The 17,959-nt window shown below is 40.9% G+C and overlaps 1 protein-coding gene across 1 annotated transcript in view; it reads left to right on the top strand.

The window, feature by feature from the left end:
* The window catches only part of LOC132973855 (tight junction protein ZO-2-like), a 75,853-nt gene that overhangs the window by 48,419 nt on the left and 9,475 nt on the right, over window positions 1–17,959 (top strand). The window contains exons 8-20 of the mRNA XM_061037486.1: window positions 5,858–5,963; window positions 6,661–6,779; window positions 8,352–8,415; window positions 9,611–9,761; window positions 9,865–9,973; window positions 12,262–12,481; window positions 13,379–13,563; window positions 13,849–13,944; window positions 14,046–14,125; window positions 14,421–14,631; window positions 14,726–14,826; window positions 15,771–15,989; window positions 16,913–17,017. Coding sequence (XP_060893469.1) covers window positions 5,858–5,963; window positions 6,661–6,779; window positions 8,352–8,415; window positions 9,611–9,761; window positions 9,865–9,973; window positions 12,262–12,481; window positions 13,379–13,563; window positions 13,849–13,944; window positions 14,046–14,125; window positions 14,421–14,631; window positions 14,726–14,826; window positions 15,771–15,989; window positions 16,913–17,017 — 1,766 coding nt within the window. The remainder of the gene's footprint in view (window positions 1–5,857; window positions 5,964–6,660; window positions 6,780–8,351; window positions 8,416–9,610; window positions 9,762–9,864; window positions 9,974–12,261; window positions 12,482–13,378; window positions 13,564–13,848; window positions 13,945–14,045; window positions 14,126–14,420; window positions 14,632–14,725; window positions 14,827–15,770; window positions 15,990–16,912; window positions 17,018–17,959) is intronic.

Raw genomic sequence — 17,959 nt, 5'->3', positions numbered from 1 at the left:
AGTCAAGCGCAAGAGAAATGAGAAATAACTAACTCAAAATAGCTAATAGTCATGTATAGTAATGCTTCTCACATTACTGATATATGCGATCGTGATTGATTATTCTCCAAATTGTGCAGTTAATTAGATTAATGTTTTAAGCATATGGTGTCAGCTAAAAGAATTAAAACTCTGATCAGCCTGTGCCTCAAATTCACTCGTTTCTGATGGCAAAGATTAAACAAAGATGCTGGCAACTCTCCTTTTGTTTTCTTGCCGGTCCAAAGAGTTAGTCTCCTACCTTTGATCTTCTTTGAAAATGTTTAATTTATTCTAAAACGATCATCAGAGTACTAACTCAATGAGTCACAAGAAGAGGTATAAACCTTTGTATTGAAGGAATACAACTGTGGAGAAAAGCAACAACCATAGGGCAGTTGATTAAAATTGATTTAATCGTTTGATTTCTGTTTTTAATCAAGTCACGCACCCAGAAACCCACGAGTACAAAAATACTAGACAGAAAATACTCATTGTACTCGTATTAATTTTCCTAAAGACTCTCTGTAATTAACTCAGGCTCTCTAAGAACAAGTCATGTATTTACGCTCTTACACAAGCTCCTTCAGGCTGCCATTAGAGATTTATTTTATTTCATTACCCTGTTTAAATCTTTAACAATTAGATGCTTCAAAATCTTTTTAGCGGTTATACAACTTGACAAATAAAATCTTACAACAGAAGTATGCTTTTTTTTTATTTTACAACTTGATTTCAACATCAACAACAACATCATTAAAAACATCATTACTTGAGATGAATACATTTTAATTAATTGAATTAAATAGATTTTATATGACGAGACGATGTAATGTAGCCGAGTTCTGATACAAAGCATGAAATTGATGTGTTGCTTTTGATCATTTTTAATTCTTGTCCCTAGTTTGGACTTTACATGAAATTAAATAAACTGCATTCAGAAAACATTACGCCACATAAAAGTACGAATGTTAAATACACTTGATGAAATACAAAAATACATAAATACTAAATCATCCCAGCTCTGGTTTGCTTTTTTAGCCACCACAAATATTTTATACTTCATTTTAATTAACCAATAAAAACGTGTTTAAGTATTCTTTGTGACACATTTGAGCCTCCGTACAAACACACTGTGTGAAGGATGTGTGATTAAATTACCCATGAGCTTTGTTTGAACTAGTTTCTCGAGTCATTCAGTTACTATCATGTTGACATGTATATCTAAAAAAGGTGAAAAAAAAACATTCAGGCAGCTAAAAATACCGAGTGAAACCAAGCAGTCTTGAGTTTCTGGGTACAGCTGCTCAGAGAGAGAGAGAGAGAGAGAGAGAGAGAGGGAGAGCAAGAGAGGGAGAAGTGAAAGAGAGGGAGAAAGGGGACAGAGAAGAGAAAGGGAAAGGGAGGCAGAGAGAGGGAGACAGAGAGAGAAAGTTGGGTGGCAGAGAAGAGAGAGCGGAAGAGAGAGATAGAGGGGGAGGCAGAGAAGAGAGAGAAACAACACTATCAAGTCAGGATTTATTCAGACTCAAAGTCCTGCAGATGATCATGTAGTAATCTGAAAGTGCTCATTTTGATTGAGAAGTGCTCATGTGGAGCAGCAGCAGCGATCCCTCCCTGTCATTGCTCAAAAGTGCATCTCTGTCTGTGTTTTCTCTTCCAGATAATGTGTCATACTTTTAGATGAAGGACCAGCCGAGACACATGATGTGTAACAATCTGTTGCCTTTCTCTAAGCTGTCAAACGGCTGACACACAACAAGTTGTAAAGCTTTCACACCTTTTGCACTTCCCTTTATACTGCTTCAAATCTTTAACTTTTTTAATACATGATTCATTTTTCCTGAATAAATAAAAATAAACATTTTAATCACTATGTACTTTGAATTGTGTGATTCATTAAGAGTCGACGTTGAATAATGCCAGTGGGAGAGGTCTGTAAGCTTTGTTACTTTGTCTGAATATTGAATCCTGATGCTGCACATGAAGGGTGATGATTTATTTTTGTGAACACAGAAAGTTGCATGACAAAGCGTGGCTCATAAAGTGGGTAAGATGTTTGTTGAATATCAGTGTGATAACATATTAATGATTTGTCCTAACAGCGTAGAAACTCGCCGTTGTCTGTCCAGGTGGTATATCTGATCTCCCTCTCGTCCTCTCCTCCTCGCTGTCTCTTGTCTGTATCTCCATTTCACACAAACATCCTCAAATCACGCTCACATCTCTCTGCACTGAGCGGTCTACTTCAGCCACACCCTAACTCCTCCCCTGCTTTCTGGTCTGACTCTAAATGGAGCCATCATTTACTGAATGAACATCATGCCATGTTGGAGAAGAATTGAAACTAGAGATTAAGACATTAACTCATTAGGAACATGTTAACTGAGGGAATTAATCAACTGACAAGTAGGACATTTTATCATCTATAGAACAACATTTCTTTATGCGACCAGTGAAGTCTAGGCACTTCTGCTTCTGCCTCCTTCTGATACAAAGAAGCCCAGTTAATTTCTTTGATGTTGGCCTGCATTAGCTTACAATAGGAGTTACTACATGCAAAGTCATACAGCACCAATAAGGCTGTAATAGAAAAACCCTGAGGGCCTGATTCACAAAAGTATTGTGCAGCTTTTGTGCCAGCTAAACCTGTGTAAATAAGTCAAAAATAATTCACAAAACACGTGCAAAGGGTTAAATGCTCCCCGCACTGCACTGTAGAAAAGCATCTCTGTGCTGGTGCTGTTTGCACATGTTTCAATGAGCCATTACGCAGTCATTTGGGAAAAACCTGACCCTTTACTAAAAAAAAATCTGCCTCACTGCAAAGAGTGTCCAACAGACCATGACTAGCGCTAGCAGCCATGGGCAGTTAGAATGAAAAAATTATAATAAATTATTGTCTGCTGGGAGTCTGCTGGTGGTAACTGTGCTGCAGTATTTCTAAGAAATACAAAATGTGAATATTTTATTTCTATCTTGATAATTCAACACGAAGGGAAAAAAAGAACACAGTAACAGAACATGAACACAGCACTTGTACGCACTTCAGTATTTAAGTGTCTACTCTCAGAATATCTGACGGATCAGAGAAGGAAGTCTTGAAGGGTCAGATTAACAGAAAAATAAAATGTTATATACTAAGAAGGCAATCAACTTAGACTCAAAAAATGTAAAATATCGATTTTTATCCTTGTCATTTGACCATGGTATTAATATTAGCTCCTGCAGTATGAAAATAACCCACTCCACTGAGTGTAATCCAGGGTTAGTGAGGTCAGAGTTTCAAAATGTCAGCTGAAAATGTGTTCTGAAATTTGACGACCGCACATGCTGCAGATTTAGCTCCATGTTGAACGTGCATGAAATAATCCTCAGAACTGACTCAACAGAGTCTGAGATATTTGTCTCTTTGCTCCCAGTAGATGCAGAAGGTTACTGTAGATGTGTGTAAAAGTGAATACATATTATTAATATAGTTCTAATTGAGTTATATATTTAAAGTTAGATGTTGCACATTACACAGATATGTCTCAATTATTTTTCTTTTGGTGCAGTTTTTATCGGGACTATAGAAACATCTTATTAAAATCTGTTTTCAACTTTAAGATTTTCCAAATAAGATGACCACAGTATTCAATGAAGTCCAGCAAAAATATAGTTAAGAACCAGGTCAAGGAAGTGACCGTGTTGTGAACCAACTGAGGACAGTGAAGGGGTCACAGTGGAGCAGCTGATGTGTGTGTGTGTGTGTGTGTTTTGTTCTGGCTGTCTGCTGGCTCTGGCAGGAGATGAGTAGTAGCCGTTCACCTGGAAACACACAGATGCTCCTCTTCCACACTCAGTAGTGACTATGCGTAAAATAACCATGAATCACTTTAAAGTTTGAGCAACAAACTCCACACAGGGTGGATGTTTCTGCAGCTCTGGCATTAAAACACAACAAGAATTAAAGTGTGAAACCAAACACAGCAGCTGCAATAATAACTTCAGCCTACTGAACTAAAGTGTCTATGAAGTGGACAACTTGCTGAGGAATAAACGGTTGCTTCAAAAAGGTTTTTAATTGCTAGAGTAGATTGCTTCGGCCTGCAGCAGTGAGACATGCTGTTAAAGCTGCAATGTAATCCTTACATGCATATGAGCCTGATCAGTACTTCAACTAAAAGTTGTTGTTTTTCTGATTGTTACTCTAAATGTCTGACAACATTTCAGAAAGGATCCTTACAGAGGTAGACCTCAGTTAAAAATATGTCAGCTTTTTGTCAATGTCGCTTGTCCCTCACCATCCAATCGAAAATAAAGATAGGACTACCTTGTCATCATATAAGCTACCTCTAGAGGGCGTAAAGAGAGAAACACAGTTTTGATGGGTGGTGTTTCTGACATAACATTTGCAATTACCCCATTTGACAAAGTATCCTGACATCTGCCTTCTTCATTCTCATCCTGTCTTACATCCCTGCCTCTCGTTCTCACTTTACATTCTGTGTTAATTCTGTTTCCAGTGCTGCATGCAGACTGTCCTCTAACTCTAATCAAACTAATTTACACGTACTAGACTTTGCCATGTGAAACCGGCCATGCCTCTCCGACCTCGAACTGCTGTTCAATGTAGGGTAAAACAATCTGCTTAAAGCCATGAAGCACTGCGACAGTCCTGTAATGGTGACCGAGTTGTTGGCTGTTAAAGGGCTCTGTCATGGCGTTATGTTTTCTGTTTCATTGCTGCTTTTTTTTTATTATTCGCTCTCTTTCATGTTGTCCTCCCACACCTGAGTCCTCAGATGTGTCTTTTGTCTCCTGTTTCTCTGTTTCTTCACCTCCTCCCTCTCTGCAGAGCGCTGAGCCGAGTGCCATGCTCTGACAGATAAAAGCAGCTACATCAAACACTCCTCCGCCCGTGTTCACTTTCAAATGATATAAAAAAAAAGAGAGAGTGAATGAAAGCTGGGCAGTCTCTGTGGAGAGCAGAGCTGTGTGTAAGCACTTTTAACCAGCTTGTTTCTGGGTTATAAAGCAGTACGGATGCTCTCATGAGCCCTGAGACGTCCTCATGGATCCCTGGAAAGAACTTTCCAAAAAAAGTTTCTAAAAATGGATTCACTCTTTTGGGCTTGACTGTATCCATGTATAGTTACATAATACATTATAGATAGTACTTATGAGCAACAATACTTCAGCTAAAGCATTCAAAGTAACCACATCCATCCACCCTTCTGTCACCATTTATCTGAGCTAAGGTCACAATAGACCATATTCCCATGATGGCCATGTTCCTGTGACATCATGCTTAGGGTGGGAAGCTCAAATGGAGACCTTTGGTAGACCCAGAATATGCTGGAAGAATTACATATTTTATCTGGCCTATAGAAATAACTCTGCTTGAAGCGCTGCAAAATGTTGTCAGGAAGAGGGACTAAGTGGGCTGACTGGCTCATGAGGCTACAAACACAACCTGGACCCTGATAAGAGACAGAAAATGGATGGTTGGATGCGTAAATGAAAGCTGATTTTAAAGTGCACCAAAACTAATCTGAACCCAAAAATTTAGCGATTGGTCTATTTCCCTGATTTGTTCTTGTCTATGAATTAGTGTGTTGGATTAAAGGCTGCTTTTATCTTGAGTCCTGAGCTGTTGCACCAGAGAGAATATCTCAGATAACACCCTCAAACTTTCCCAGGCTGTAATGAGCTGGTGTCGGGGCTTCCTGATGGTGGTGGTTTTTGGTGGTTTTGGTGGCACGCTGTCTGGTTTGGGGTTTCATTTGAAAGATGTTTGTGTGTCTAACTGAGATATCCTTCTGTTTGTCCGTCTGTCTGTCTGTCTGTCTGTCAGACATCTCAGAGATGGAGTCTTACCATTCGTATTCTCCCCCAGAGGAGAGGAGATCGCGTCAGTCTGACCTGTCCTCACACTCGTCCAATGAAAGAGACATCCAAAGGTAGGACAGATCAGCTTAACAGACCTCTTATCTTACAGGCTCTCTATTTACAAGACTGCAATCAAATTCATGCTAGGATTAACTCCCATAAAGCTACTCGTGGAAAGGTAAAAAACAAACAATGAAACAGCTGGCCTTCTGTGTGCAATGATTTGTTTGAGGCTGTATAGCTGGGTTAGCATTTCAAGCTAGCAGGCTGCAAGGGAGTATTACAATCTTCTCTTCATTATCTCAAACTTACACTGGAGGTAACAACTACTGTGCTAATATCAGTAGTGGTTTGTCATAATAGGCACAATGGTCCTTGTTCCATCCAACGTGGAGAAAAGAAAGTTTATTAAACATGTTAAACATAAATTAATTAGACGATGAGTCAGCAGTCATTATATTGACTGTGAATACATTATACTTCATGGTCATGGTGCACCAGAAAAAAAGAAGAGATTGCCTAACTTTTGCCAGTCAGGTGACCTGAGGCTTCGCTCTTAATGGCTTGTTTCAAGTTTCCCACTGCACGCAGCTCTCTGCGCCTCTGGGAAATCCCACTTTCATTGGTAACAAATGGCCTTTGTTCTAATGTTTAATGTAACCTGGATCACTTAATCACCAAACTCTAATCATTATTGTGACACTTGTGACACAGAATTTGTCCGCTACAGTAATATAGCTTATGAAGTCATTTGGTGTGTTTCAACAGGGAAGAACCCATGAAAACAGCCAAGATGTCCGCCATGGCCTCCCCGTTCAGAATACCTGAAGACCCCAAAGCGTCAGCAGAGCTGGAAAAAGACATACCGCAAATCGAGGAGCCTCCAGGTGACCACACACTATCCTCACAATAACATACCATACACTGAAATAGTAATCATGTATAACTGAATGAGCTGAATATTAGACAGCTCCATGTTTGGAAACTCTCAATAATAAGACATAGTCAGATGTAATGTTTGTAAATGTAAAACCATGATCTCTTACACGTGTTATAAGGACATCGACACAGAACCACAGTTGGCAATATGCGGGGTGGTTTGGAGAGACCTGCGTTTCCCCCGAGCCAAAACCCGCACTTTGGCCTTTTCATCATTACTAGCAAGGCGTCTAATCTTGTTAAATTGGAAGTCCAACTTGCCTCCTTTGTATGGGGGCAAGTGATGTCTTGGCTCATTTGAAGACGGAAAAGCTCAGATATACTACTCAAGAGTCAATCAATAAATACTATAAAGTGTGGGACCCATTCTTAGACAATTATAATAATGTCTTTTCTTTAATAAATGCAATTTATTCCTATATGTGCCTTCTACTGTAATGTTATGGGATTTTTTGGGGGGGGGATGGGAAGGGGGATTGAAATGTTTTGGATATTGTGAGATGATGATATGTGTGTTTCATGTTTGTTTGAAAAAAAAACAATTAAAATAACTGAATAATAATAGATCACATCAATAAATAACATCGTGGACATTATATGCCTCATTTAATGTAAATCAAAACCCTGTTGGGTCACACATTGAGAATGATGACATTTTTATGTTTAACTGATATACTGTATGTAGGTCAAAATGATCACCTTATTCTTTTGACTGCTGTGAAAAATATTTCCCCAGAAAATGTCAGGTTTTTAAGTAAAAACAAACAAAGAGAAAAGTCAAAACAGACTAAAAACCTCAGCAGGGCTCAGCCGGACTACAGATTAAATACATTTATCTGAAAGTCTATTACATCAAACTTAGCCTCTACTATAAAACACACGGTTTGCTTTTATTATTTTCTGGTGTGAAAAATAAATACAATTAGTGCAAGTAAGGCTAGTATGCTCTATACTTTTCTATTTTTTAATAACACGTACTTTTAAAAAGATACACTCTCTGTTATCTTGATGATCTGTATCATTATCAAAAGGTTTTTGGAAAAATGCATCTATTTCATATGACAGGTGTTAAGTCCCACCTGGTACTTATTGCTTATTTTTTTCCTTTTTTATTATCTCTATTCTATTTTAATTGTATATTCTTCAATTTCTTTATATATTTCCTACTGCTATATTGTGTTTAAGAGCAACTTTAACAAACAATTAATGAAGTATTTCTGATTGTGATTTTAAGGAGATGAATAATCCTTCTAAAATTACTGGCAGACAAGTGTGGAAGTCATTTTTTTGTGTGAAAAGTTAAACAGCTCTGGATGTACTACAGCAGGTTCTTTATTTTACTTATTAAAAAGCTGCTTGTTTCTGATATTTGACACATCTTTCAGCTGTGGTTTTCTGCTCTGAACCCTTTGATTATTTTTAAACCTTTGTTATACATTGTTTTTTAATAATATTTTACCTGTGTTAAACATTGAAGTTGTATTTATAATTCTCACTTACCGGTATTTTATTGTCAACAGCTGCTGTGACAACCACACCAAAGATTCTCCTCCGGCCGAGTCCAGAAGATGAAAAACTTTACGGGCAAGTTTATGTCTTTTCTCTTCACACTTCTCTTCTCTTTTCTGCGCTTAATGATGCAGAGAATGATGTTTCTTCTATCTTGATATTTTTTCAGACTCAATTGTATCTCTATCTTAGGGTTATTTCTTTCACACATACATAAAACCCCAGACAATTTTCCGAATCGCCTGAATTTTTTCACTCAACCTTTCCTGCCAGCCCTCTTAAGTGAAATTTCCATTTAAATTCTTGGTGATCTGATGTGTGAGCGTAGCAGGAAATATTCAGGAAACTCCACCAAGAGGGAGTGTGACGGTGTGATGATGTTTAAATCCTGAGACTGTGTGACTGATGTGATCTTTGTGATCTTTTTCGACACTCCAGTTTGTCCTTTACACTCATTTCTTCTGTGAATATTTAAAAGTAGCATTGATTTAAAGGCGAACTGCTTCATCCATCATCTTGGGGAATCCATTTTTACTGTCATGTCCTTCCTCCTAGCTACAACACTGACACACCTGTAGGTTTACCTTCTGCAGGTGTGCAGCTACCTGACCACGACACAGGAGAGACACAGAAATAGTGCAGATACTTCAGGGTAGAGCTTTTATTGTGGCATCTGGGGGAAAGGGATTTACAGCATTTTTTTCCAATAACCGATTACTCTTATTAAAAAGTGATTAAATAACAGATTACCTGAATTGCATAATTATGTTACTCGTTACAACAAACAAACAAAATGTGGATTACATTGTAACAAACACTGGTGAATAGGAGGATGTGTGGTGAAAAAAATAACAAGACAAATAATCTAAACCAAGCCAACAAAGAGAGTCCCTCTTAAAGGGAGAAGATATGATGTTATGAGTTTCATGATGTGTTTTGTGTTTAAATTGTGTGTGAGCTGCTAACAACAGATCTGAAAACACATTATGCAGATACTTCCTGGTTCTAAGTGAGAATAAATGGCATTTTGAAGATTTGTTCTAAAGCAGCCTGATTACATACAAATTCAACTAAGCAATGCAAATAGATGATATTTGCATCATATATTTAAATCACACTAATTACATTTCCTCAACAGAACTTCATTAAGATAAAAGCATTTTCAAAGCATGGGTGCTGTCTGCAGAGGAGTTACATGAAAGAGTGCGCTCTCTTGTTGGTCAATCTAGTCCGCATCATTAATGACAGCATGTTTTTTTCCCTCCCACAGGCCAAACACGATAATGGTGAACTTCCAGAAAGGAGACAGTGTGGGTCTGAGGCTGGCCGGAGGAAATGATGTCGGCATCTTCATCGCCAGTGTTCAGGAGGGCAGTCCTGCTGAGGAGGAGGGGCTGCACGTCGGAGACCAGATCCTAAAGGTAGGCTACCACGTCCAGACACAACTTCATTACATTTCACATTCCCAGGAAAACATTAAGGTTGTATATGAATCCTCTTTATTATGCCGTTTGTGTCGTGCAGGTGAACAACGTTGACTTTCAAGGTGTAGTGAGAGAGGAGGCGGTGCTCTTCCTGTTGGAGATTCCTAAAGGAGACGTGATCACCATCCTGGCTCAGAGCAAACCTGACGGTAAAGAACTCATCAAAGACACAGAAACACAATTTAATTTATTGCATGTAATAAATGAAACTAGGAACATGATTTCACTTGGAGCAATAACAACACTGTTTGCCCTTTGTCTGTACAAAATATCGCAACATCTATCACTCAAAAAAAAAACACTCACCACTGAATGAGTCAGCAAAATGAGACATTCTGCAGACACAAATGAATGAAAGAGAAGCATGAGTTAAAGACTCAAACATTTTATAGTGAGAGTCATTAGAATAAGGTTTTGTTTGTGAGTTTATACCTCAATCCAAACATCAGATTCTTATTCCTCCTCTTCACTGGGAACCAACGGGCTCCGAGCTGACTCTTTGTTTCTTGTAGACCTTTTTAACACGTGGGATGAATTATCATGTGGCAGTCTGAGCTGGTACTTTATGTTTCTGTCCTGATGACATCTGCTGTGACAGTCAGGTCAGACGGAAAGTGTTCATCAGAGCAAGATTGAAATGTTCATTTGTACTTTTCTGCAAAGTTTCTGCAGCTGTCACACTCCGGACCACCGTCCACCTCTCCCTCCTCCTCCCCCTCACCCCCCCTCCCTCAGCTCTCTCTCTCTCTCTCTCTCTCTGATGTTTAGATTTAATGAGCGAGGTACCAGCTTGGTCCCCCAAAGGCCTTTAGACCAGATCAGGCTAGTTCCGGTTCAGCCATCCGTCACACACATGCAGCCACACAGTGACACAAACTGTGTTACGTAACGAGCACGTCGGCCCCTTGAGCCTGTGATCTTTATTTTAAAAATCTATTAATGAATAATAATAAAAAAAACACATAAAACATGAAGCAGAGCAGAGACCTGGCACGAGAACTCAGTGACTCGTCATCGCCTGGTGCTGATCAGAGGTCGTTTAAGGGTCATCAGAGTGTGCTGGCAGGTCTCAAAACTAAGATGGTGGTGTATGTGAGATTAGAAAGGTCAGCGGGACAGCAGGACATCTGGGGGGGGGGGGGTGGGGGGGTGGGCTGGAGGTCAGTGACGTAGAGGGGACCATTTCAAAGTTCAACCCAGGATCTGATCATCCGAACACGGGTCATGTAGGATGCTCTGACCCCTGGATCCTAAAGCTAAAGGAGTGCAGAGCGGGAGACCGGAGGCTGGCGGTCTGCGGGGAAGGTCGACTGAGAATCAGGCTCAGCTGACATGAAGGAAGAACGACAATACACTTACTAATCTGAAAATCACTAAGTAATGTTTGTGTGTAGCACAGTTCAGGTCTGTGATAAAACATGAAAGACGTGAACTTTAACCTTTTGATGAAGCTTAAACATGTGTGTGTGTGTGTGTGTGTGTGTGTGTGTGTGTGTGTGTGTGTGTGTGTGTGTGTGTGTGTGTGTGTGTGTGTGTGTGTGTGTGTGTGTGTGTGTGTGTGTGTGTGTGTGTGTGTGTGTGCGAGAGCGAGAGTGTGTGTGTGTGTGTGTGTGTGTGTGCAGCAGCAGATTTTAGTCAGTGTGACTGTTGCCTCGGTTGGTCCTTTTGGGTCAGCGCTCTGTCCGACCTCACATATCAAATCGTGACTCCTCACAGGAGCCCGGAGCGGACTGTAAACTGTATTACTATGCAACAGTCACTTAGATATGTGCATGTTGGTGTGATTGTGCAAATAAGAATGAAAATAAAATGTATTTTTAGCACAGGAGTTCATTTTTGACCTTTAAGAACTTGGCATGTTAGAAACTAATCAACAAACACAGCTCTTGTGATCTTTCGCTTGCTCTTCATGATCTTCTTTATTTAGAGAATGAAAAGACTGAGCTGTCCGAGGGTTACTCATGAGGACAGATAACATGCATGGGGGGGGGGGGGGGGGGGGGGGGGCGTAGTAACAAATGTGTGAGTTTAAGTTAACAAATCAAAAACCAGTCACAGCGTCAACGGAGAGAGTTGAAACAGTGAATGAGACACTAAAGTAGGACATGTTCATCTGTAGTTTAAGGAAATAATGAATCCATTTGGGACTATTTCCAGCAGCGTAATAATCCATTTTAAGCTGTTCTCACATACTGTATAAACTCCTGAATATCTAGATAATTTCAGGGGGACTGCTCCAGATATTCTCCTGACCTGGCTGATCACATGTGCTTCTCACAGCAGGAGACTATCCCTGTCTGACAGAAGGGGGGAAAGATCTCACCGTGTGTGTTCACACATACAGCTCCTCTCCTCCGGAAATATTTCAAAAACATTGCTTCACCTCTCCCTTTATTTTAATTTTAACAGCGTCTTTATTATGTTTGTGTCTCCTTAGTCTACAGTGATATCTTGGTGTCTGGGCGCGGGGACTCTTTCTTCGTCCGGACACACTTTGAGTACGAGAAGGAGACTCCTCAGTGCCTGGCCTTCAGCAGAGGAGACATCTTCAAAGTGGTGGACACCCTGTACGACGGAAAACTTGGGAACTGGCTCGCCATCCGTGTCGGGAAGGAGAAGCAGCTGCTGGAGAAGGGAATCATCCCAAACAAGAGCAGGTAGGGGCCTGCAGCTTTGTTTAAGAAGCTGCGTGTGAGTGTGTTTGATAGACACACTGGTTTTTTTCTTTTCTTTTTTGTGTGGCTATTGCCTTTATTTGATAGGATAGTTGATAGAGTAGTGAACCAGGGAGAGAGACTGAGGGAATGACATGCGGGAAGGAAGCCTTTCCACTTGGAGGAGTCTAGCCCTGTACGTGGGGCGCGACCTAATCCCTAGGCTACCTGCGCCTCTAGACACACAAAATGGCTTGAAAATTGATTCACATTTCAGAGAGTTCTGAATCTTTTAACCGTGGATATACCTCCCGCCTTCATAGACTTACATTCATTATGAGACACAGCTACAGCTTTCCAAGATGGCGGCCACGTAGACGCATCTCAGAAGCCTGGAAGCTGCATCTATGTGTATATATCTTTCTATCTGCAGTTGGCCTAACAGTTACAGTAGGTCGCGCCCCATGTACAAAGGCTATAGTTCTCTCAACTGGGTGGCCTGGGTTCGAGTCCAACCCCCTGTTTTGGAATTTCTCCAAAAGATCCAGGTGCGAAAAAATGCTAAATGTGTGAGGGACATCTTTTACAATCTGGTACTGATTCACCACCACTCCTTCTGGCTCCAAAATGTTCATTTTCACCGCTCAGAGTTCACGAGTTATTCTCAACATGATAATCAAAAACTTTATGCTGAGGAAAGAGGTTTGGAGGGTAGATTTAAAAGAAGAGGAGTAGATCTATTTAAAGATCCTTTGTGAGGTTTGTTTGTCTATAGACGAAAGAGAAACCTGCCAAATCAAAAGTGGCTCATTTAGTCCAGACCTGAGACAAAGACTTACATCATGATGCACCAACAGGCAAATAATGAATGGAGCTGAACAGGTGTGTTTGTCCCGTCAGGGCGGAGCAGATGGCCAGCGTGCAGAGCTCTCATAAAGCTGTAGCCGCCGATCGAGCAGACTTCTGGAGGTTACGAGGTCAGCGCTCTTTGAAGAGGAAGGACCTGAAGAAGAGCAGAGAGAACCTGAGCGCTCAGACGCTCGCCACACGCTTCCCCGCCTACGAACGAGTCGTGCTTAGAGAAGGTGGGTGACGCTCCTGCTTTGATCTGATCCTCTTTGTGTCCATAAAATAGTTTCAAAGGTTAAAGGATTTGTCACTGAAACATAATTTTTTATAGAATTGATGACATTTATGTTTTTTACTGTTACAAGATGTTGTAGTGTACTTGGCACAGTCTGGCAGCAATAAACAGCTGAACAATCAGTTTTACACATATCTATGTAGATAAATCTGTTTGATTGATAGTGTTTTGTGTCTTTGTGTGAGTTGTGTTCTGCAGCATTATAACCCACATCGTGTTGTTTCAGCTGGTTTCAGACGTCCCGTCGTTCTTTTCGGTCCCATCGCTGATGCTGCGAATGAGAAACTGGCCTCTGAGATGCCTGACCTGTTTGTTATTGCCAGTGAGTCTCTGCATCTTTTTTCTCCACGTTCTTCTGTGTCAAAGTGAACATAAGTCTGAGTATTGCATCTATTTCCTGTTTTTTTTGTGCCTTTTCGTCAGAAACGGAGCCAAAAGACGCCGGCTCTGAGAAATCCTCAGGAGTGGTTCGCCTGAACACCATCAGACAAATCATCGAGCAGGTACACTCACATGAAATGTCAATATATACCACTATTCCCACTGGAATAGTATTACCTGGGGACCTCTGGTAATTTAGGAATTACTGTACCCCCTGACGTCAGTGCAGAACATACGCAATGGATAAAAAAGTGGGGGGCTGAGGGATGAAGGAGGTGTGTCCAGAGACACAGAAAGTGTGTGTTTTGGTCTGACAAATCTGCTCTGAAAGTCACCTTAACAAAATGATCAGTCAATAAAAATGTGTTTCTACTAAAGAGATAGATATATGACGAACCTGTTCTTCACATCATACAGGACAAGCACGCCCTGCTGGATGTGACACCCAAAGCTGTGGACACCCTGAACTACACCCAGTGGTACCCCATCGTCATCTTCTTCAACCCGGACAGTAAGCACGGCATCAAGGCCATCAGACAGAGGATCGCCCCCAACTCCAACCGCAGCGCCCGCAAACTGTACGAGCAGGCCGTCAAGCTGAGGAAGACCTGCCCGCACCTTTTCACTGGTACAAGCACACACATAAAGACAGTCGTTTAGAGAGTTTGCGGATATCAAGTGTGGATGATAAGGACGGATGGTTTTCTTGTTTTCTCGTCCAGCCACAGTTGATATGAACTCGGCCAATGACGCCTGGTACGGCAGCGTCAAAGACTCCATCAGAGAGCAGCAGATGCAGGCAGTGTGGGTCTCTGACGGCAAGGTAAACACACACACACACACACACACACACACACACACACACACAGTTGATTTCACACATTTCTGCCTTTCAGTCAGGGATAACCAGGCAGTAAATCCTCCTATGTGAGGAGCATTTTTAACCTATAATGATATTTTCAAATATTTTGACTGACTCATTTCTATCCAAGTGGGTCTGCCATCTATCTAAGATAGTAGATCTCATTTAAGTAAAATGTTCTTGCACCATTGGCAGATTTTTAAAATATTAAATTAATATAAAATTATAACCAATTAAGGCCTTATTTTCTGTCTTTTATATCTTGAAATAAGAAGTTTATAAGGACTTGTCAGGTGACTGTGGCTTATATTAAGTGTAATGGGATATTTTTGACTAGAAGTAAGACAAATATACTTGGTTAGGTTTGAGATTTTACAGTGCACTGCTCCAGAAATAGACTCTTTCAATGTTTGTCGACTTAATTGTGGGAAAAGTTCCTCCACTGTGAATATAATATAAAAGAGAGAGAGAGATGTTGCTATTTTTGTTGCCATGTTATCACATGGTATCAATGTTGTTTTTTTTACTAGAATCGTATCAAAGCTTATAACTCTGCTACTGTGACAACCCTGTAAGAAACCATTAAGAAAACGAAGGGAGGATGTAAAGCAGGACTGAGGTTATGACGTCTGTTAGTTTGAAGTGTTTCTGATAACTTGAGAGTGTATCATAGTTTTTCATATTTCAGTTTATAGGGGACTGAGCGCCCCTGAATCTACCTGTCCCCCTAGCAGCCACCTGTGTGTGCGCTCTGAGCATGCTGACTGTGTGTCTCTTTACCTCCTGCCAGTAGTGCTCTACAGCTCGGCTCTGTTTGTCTTTCTTTCTTCTCTCTTGTTCTTGTGCTATCCGTCTGTCCATCCTTCCTGCCTGTACACCCAAGATCCACCATGTGTCTCTTCTAGCTGGAGGGAGTAGAGACTGATCTGGACTGCCAGGACGTCGAGCGCCTGTCCTTCCTGTCCGCCATGTCGGCCGACTACCTCAGCATGGACAGCCGGCTGGCATCCGACCTGGACGACACCGCTGACGAGGGCGGGGCCTACACCGACAACGAGCATGACGCCGAGTTGATGCACATCTCTGCCATCAGCCGCTCGTCTGAACCTGTCTCAGCCGAGGAGGTCAGGGTCACATACACACAAATACGCAGACACACACACACATACAGACACATACACACACTCACACAAAAGTAGAGCAAAAATGGCCGACCTGTTTTCACTCCTGTCTTTAATAGTTAAAATTAGCAAAAATCGTTTGCCAGGATGTTTTTGGCAAGTGAACTGTTTGTTGTTGTACTACTCATTTTGGCCACAAGAGGCTGAAGTGCTCCTGTTGTTAGGAAGAAAAGCTTCTATATTTTCTTCCAGGTTTGTTTAGAAAATCAACATAAAGTAGAAGTAAAGACACTCACACTCTCAGGAGGTGCTGCCCTCTGCAGGGAAAACAGTAAAATACTACTATCAATTGCTTTTTACATACTAGTAATCTTCAAAGTGTTACATTACGAGAAAACAAAGAGTGGGACCCAAATTAACAGAACATATAATATTTATTCTAATAAAAGGTAAAAAGGGCAAACAAAAACTTACTTTGTTCTAATGCATACAAAGTCCAAAAAGTCCAGCAAAGAATCCAACAGGAGGAACAAGGATTATTATAGAAATTATAGAAATTTAAAAAAGCAATTATTTTCTAATTAGAGAGATTATTATCCCCCAATATGTGTCTAAACGACACTTGAGTCACAACGTGGCGAGCCTGTGATAGGTACAGTACATTTATCGCTTGGTTTTTACTAGAATCGTATGGAAGTTTGAAGTCGTGACAACGCAGTCAGAAATAGTGTCAAATAGTGTCCACTGACCATTTCATTTTTTCTTTGTGTGTGTGTGTGTGTGTGTGTGTGTGTGTGTGTGTGTGTGTGTGTGTGTGTGTGTGTGTGTGTGTGTGTGTGTGTGTGTGTGTGTGTGTGTGTGTGTGTGTGTGTGTGTGTGTGTGTGTGTGTGTGTGTGTGTGTGTGTGTGTGTGTGTGTGTGTGTAGATCTTGCGCAGGTACAGTCCAGACATCAGGAGTCGAATGAGGAAGATCAGCAGTCAAGAATTCCTCAGCAGGTCGAGCCCTCCACATGTCTTCTTAACGGACAAGGTGAGACATGAGGGGGGACGAGACACTAATACCCTCCTCACACGGTTTTATCTCATGCTCGTCTTTACTAGGGGACAATTTTCAGCTCTGAACCACAGTCTGTCTGAACCTGCTTTATCACACTGCAAGAGTCTAATATCCTTCATCAGATTTCTACTTGGGATGACTTGTTTCTCATTAAAAGCAGTGAGTAGCTTCAGTAACTCTGCCTCTAACCATCACATCCTCCCTGGCAGTTATTTTCCTCCATCCAGAGGAACAAACTGTCCTTCCCTCTGAGGAACGGCCTGACTCGGAGAAACACGTCTCACTGCAGTTCAGATTCCTCCAACAGCAGCTCATTGGACCACAAGGGTACCCACAATCCCCCTCTGTAGCTGGTGTAGGGTGGTGGGCGTGTGTCAGTGGTGTTCTACTTAAAGCTCTGTTGGGGTTTTTATTCCAACAACAAATCACAGCAGCTGATTTTCATGACCTTTGCTCCATTACTGTTTAAAGCAAACTGTGAAAGTTGTTGAGCAGCTGCTGCTCAGTTGGAATAAAAACTCCACTTCTTTATCAAACTCTTCTACTGATGTGTTCTCTCATAGAAAGTCATTTTATAGTCTCACCCACTGATCCACATTTGTTAGTTTAGAAATAGATGTTTTGATGTTTTTGTGTGATGTTTCAGAATTGTCTTTACTTTTTGATACCATGTGTTTTTAAAAGGATATATTACATGATTGTTACACTAAGACAACTATGTTTGCACTTTTCTTTTTTGTAAAGATAGAAAGACCCCAACATGAGCACGTGGAAAACAATTAACTTGTTAAGGTCTCAAGATTAATGATCTGTTCATAATGTTGACACCCCTCATTCTTTACCAAAATGTGCTGTGAGAGAAAGAGAGAGAGAGAGCACTGTCTAAATTGCATACATATACAGTATGTTGGCAAC

Source organism: Labrus mixtus, chromosome 5 (assembly GCF_963584025.1).
Source record: "Labrus mixtus chromosome 5, fLabMix1.1, whole genome shotgun sequence".
NCBI lineage: Eukaryota > Metazoa > Chordata > Actinopteri > Labriformes > Labridae > Labrus > Labrus mixtus.
Note: the sequence above shows the minus strand (reverse complement) of the source record. Positions and strands in the feature narration are given on the sequence as shown.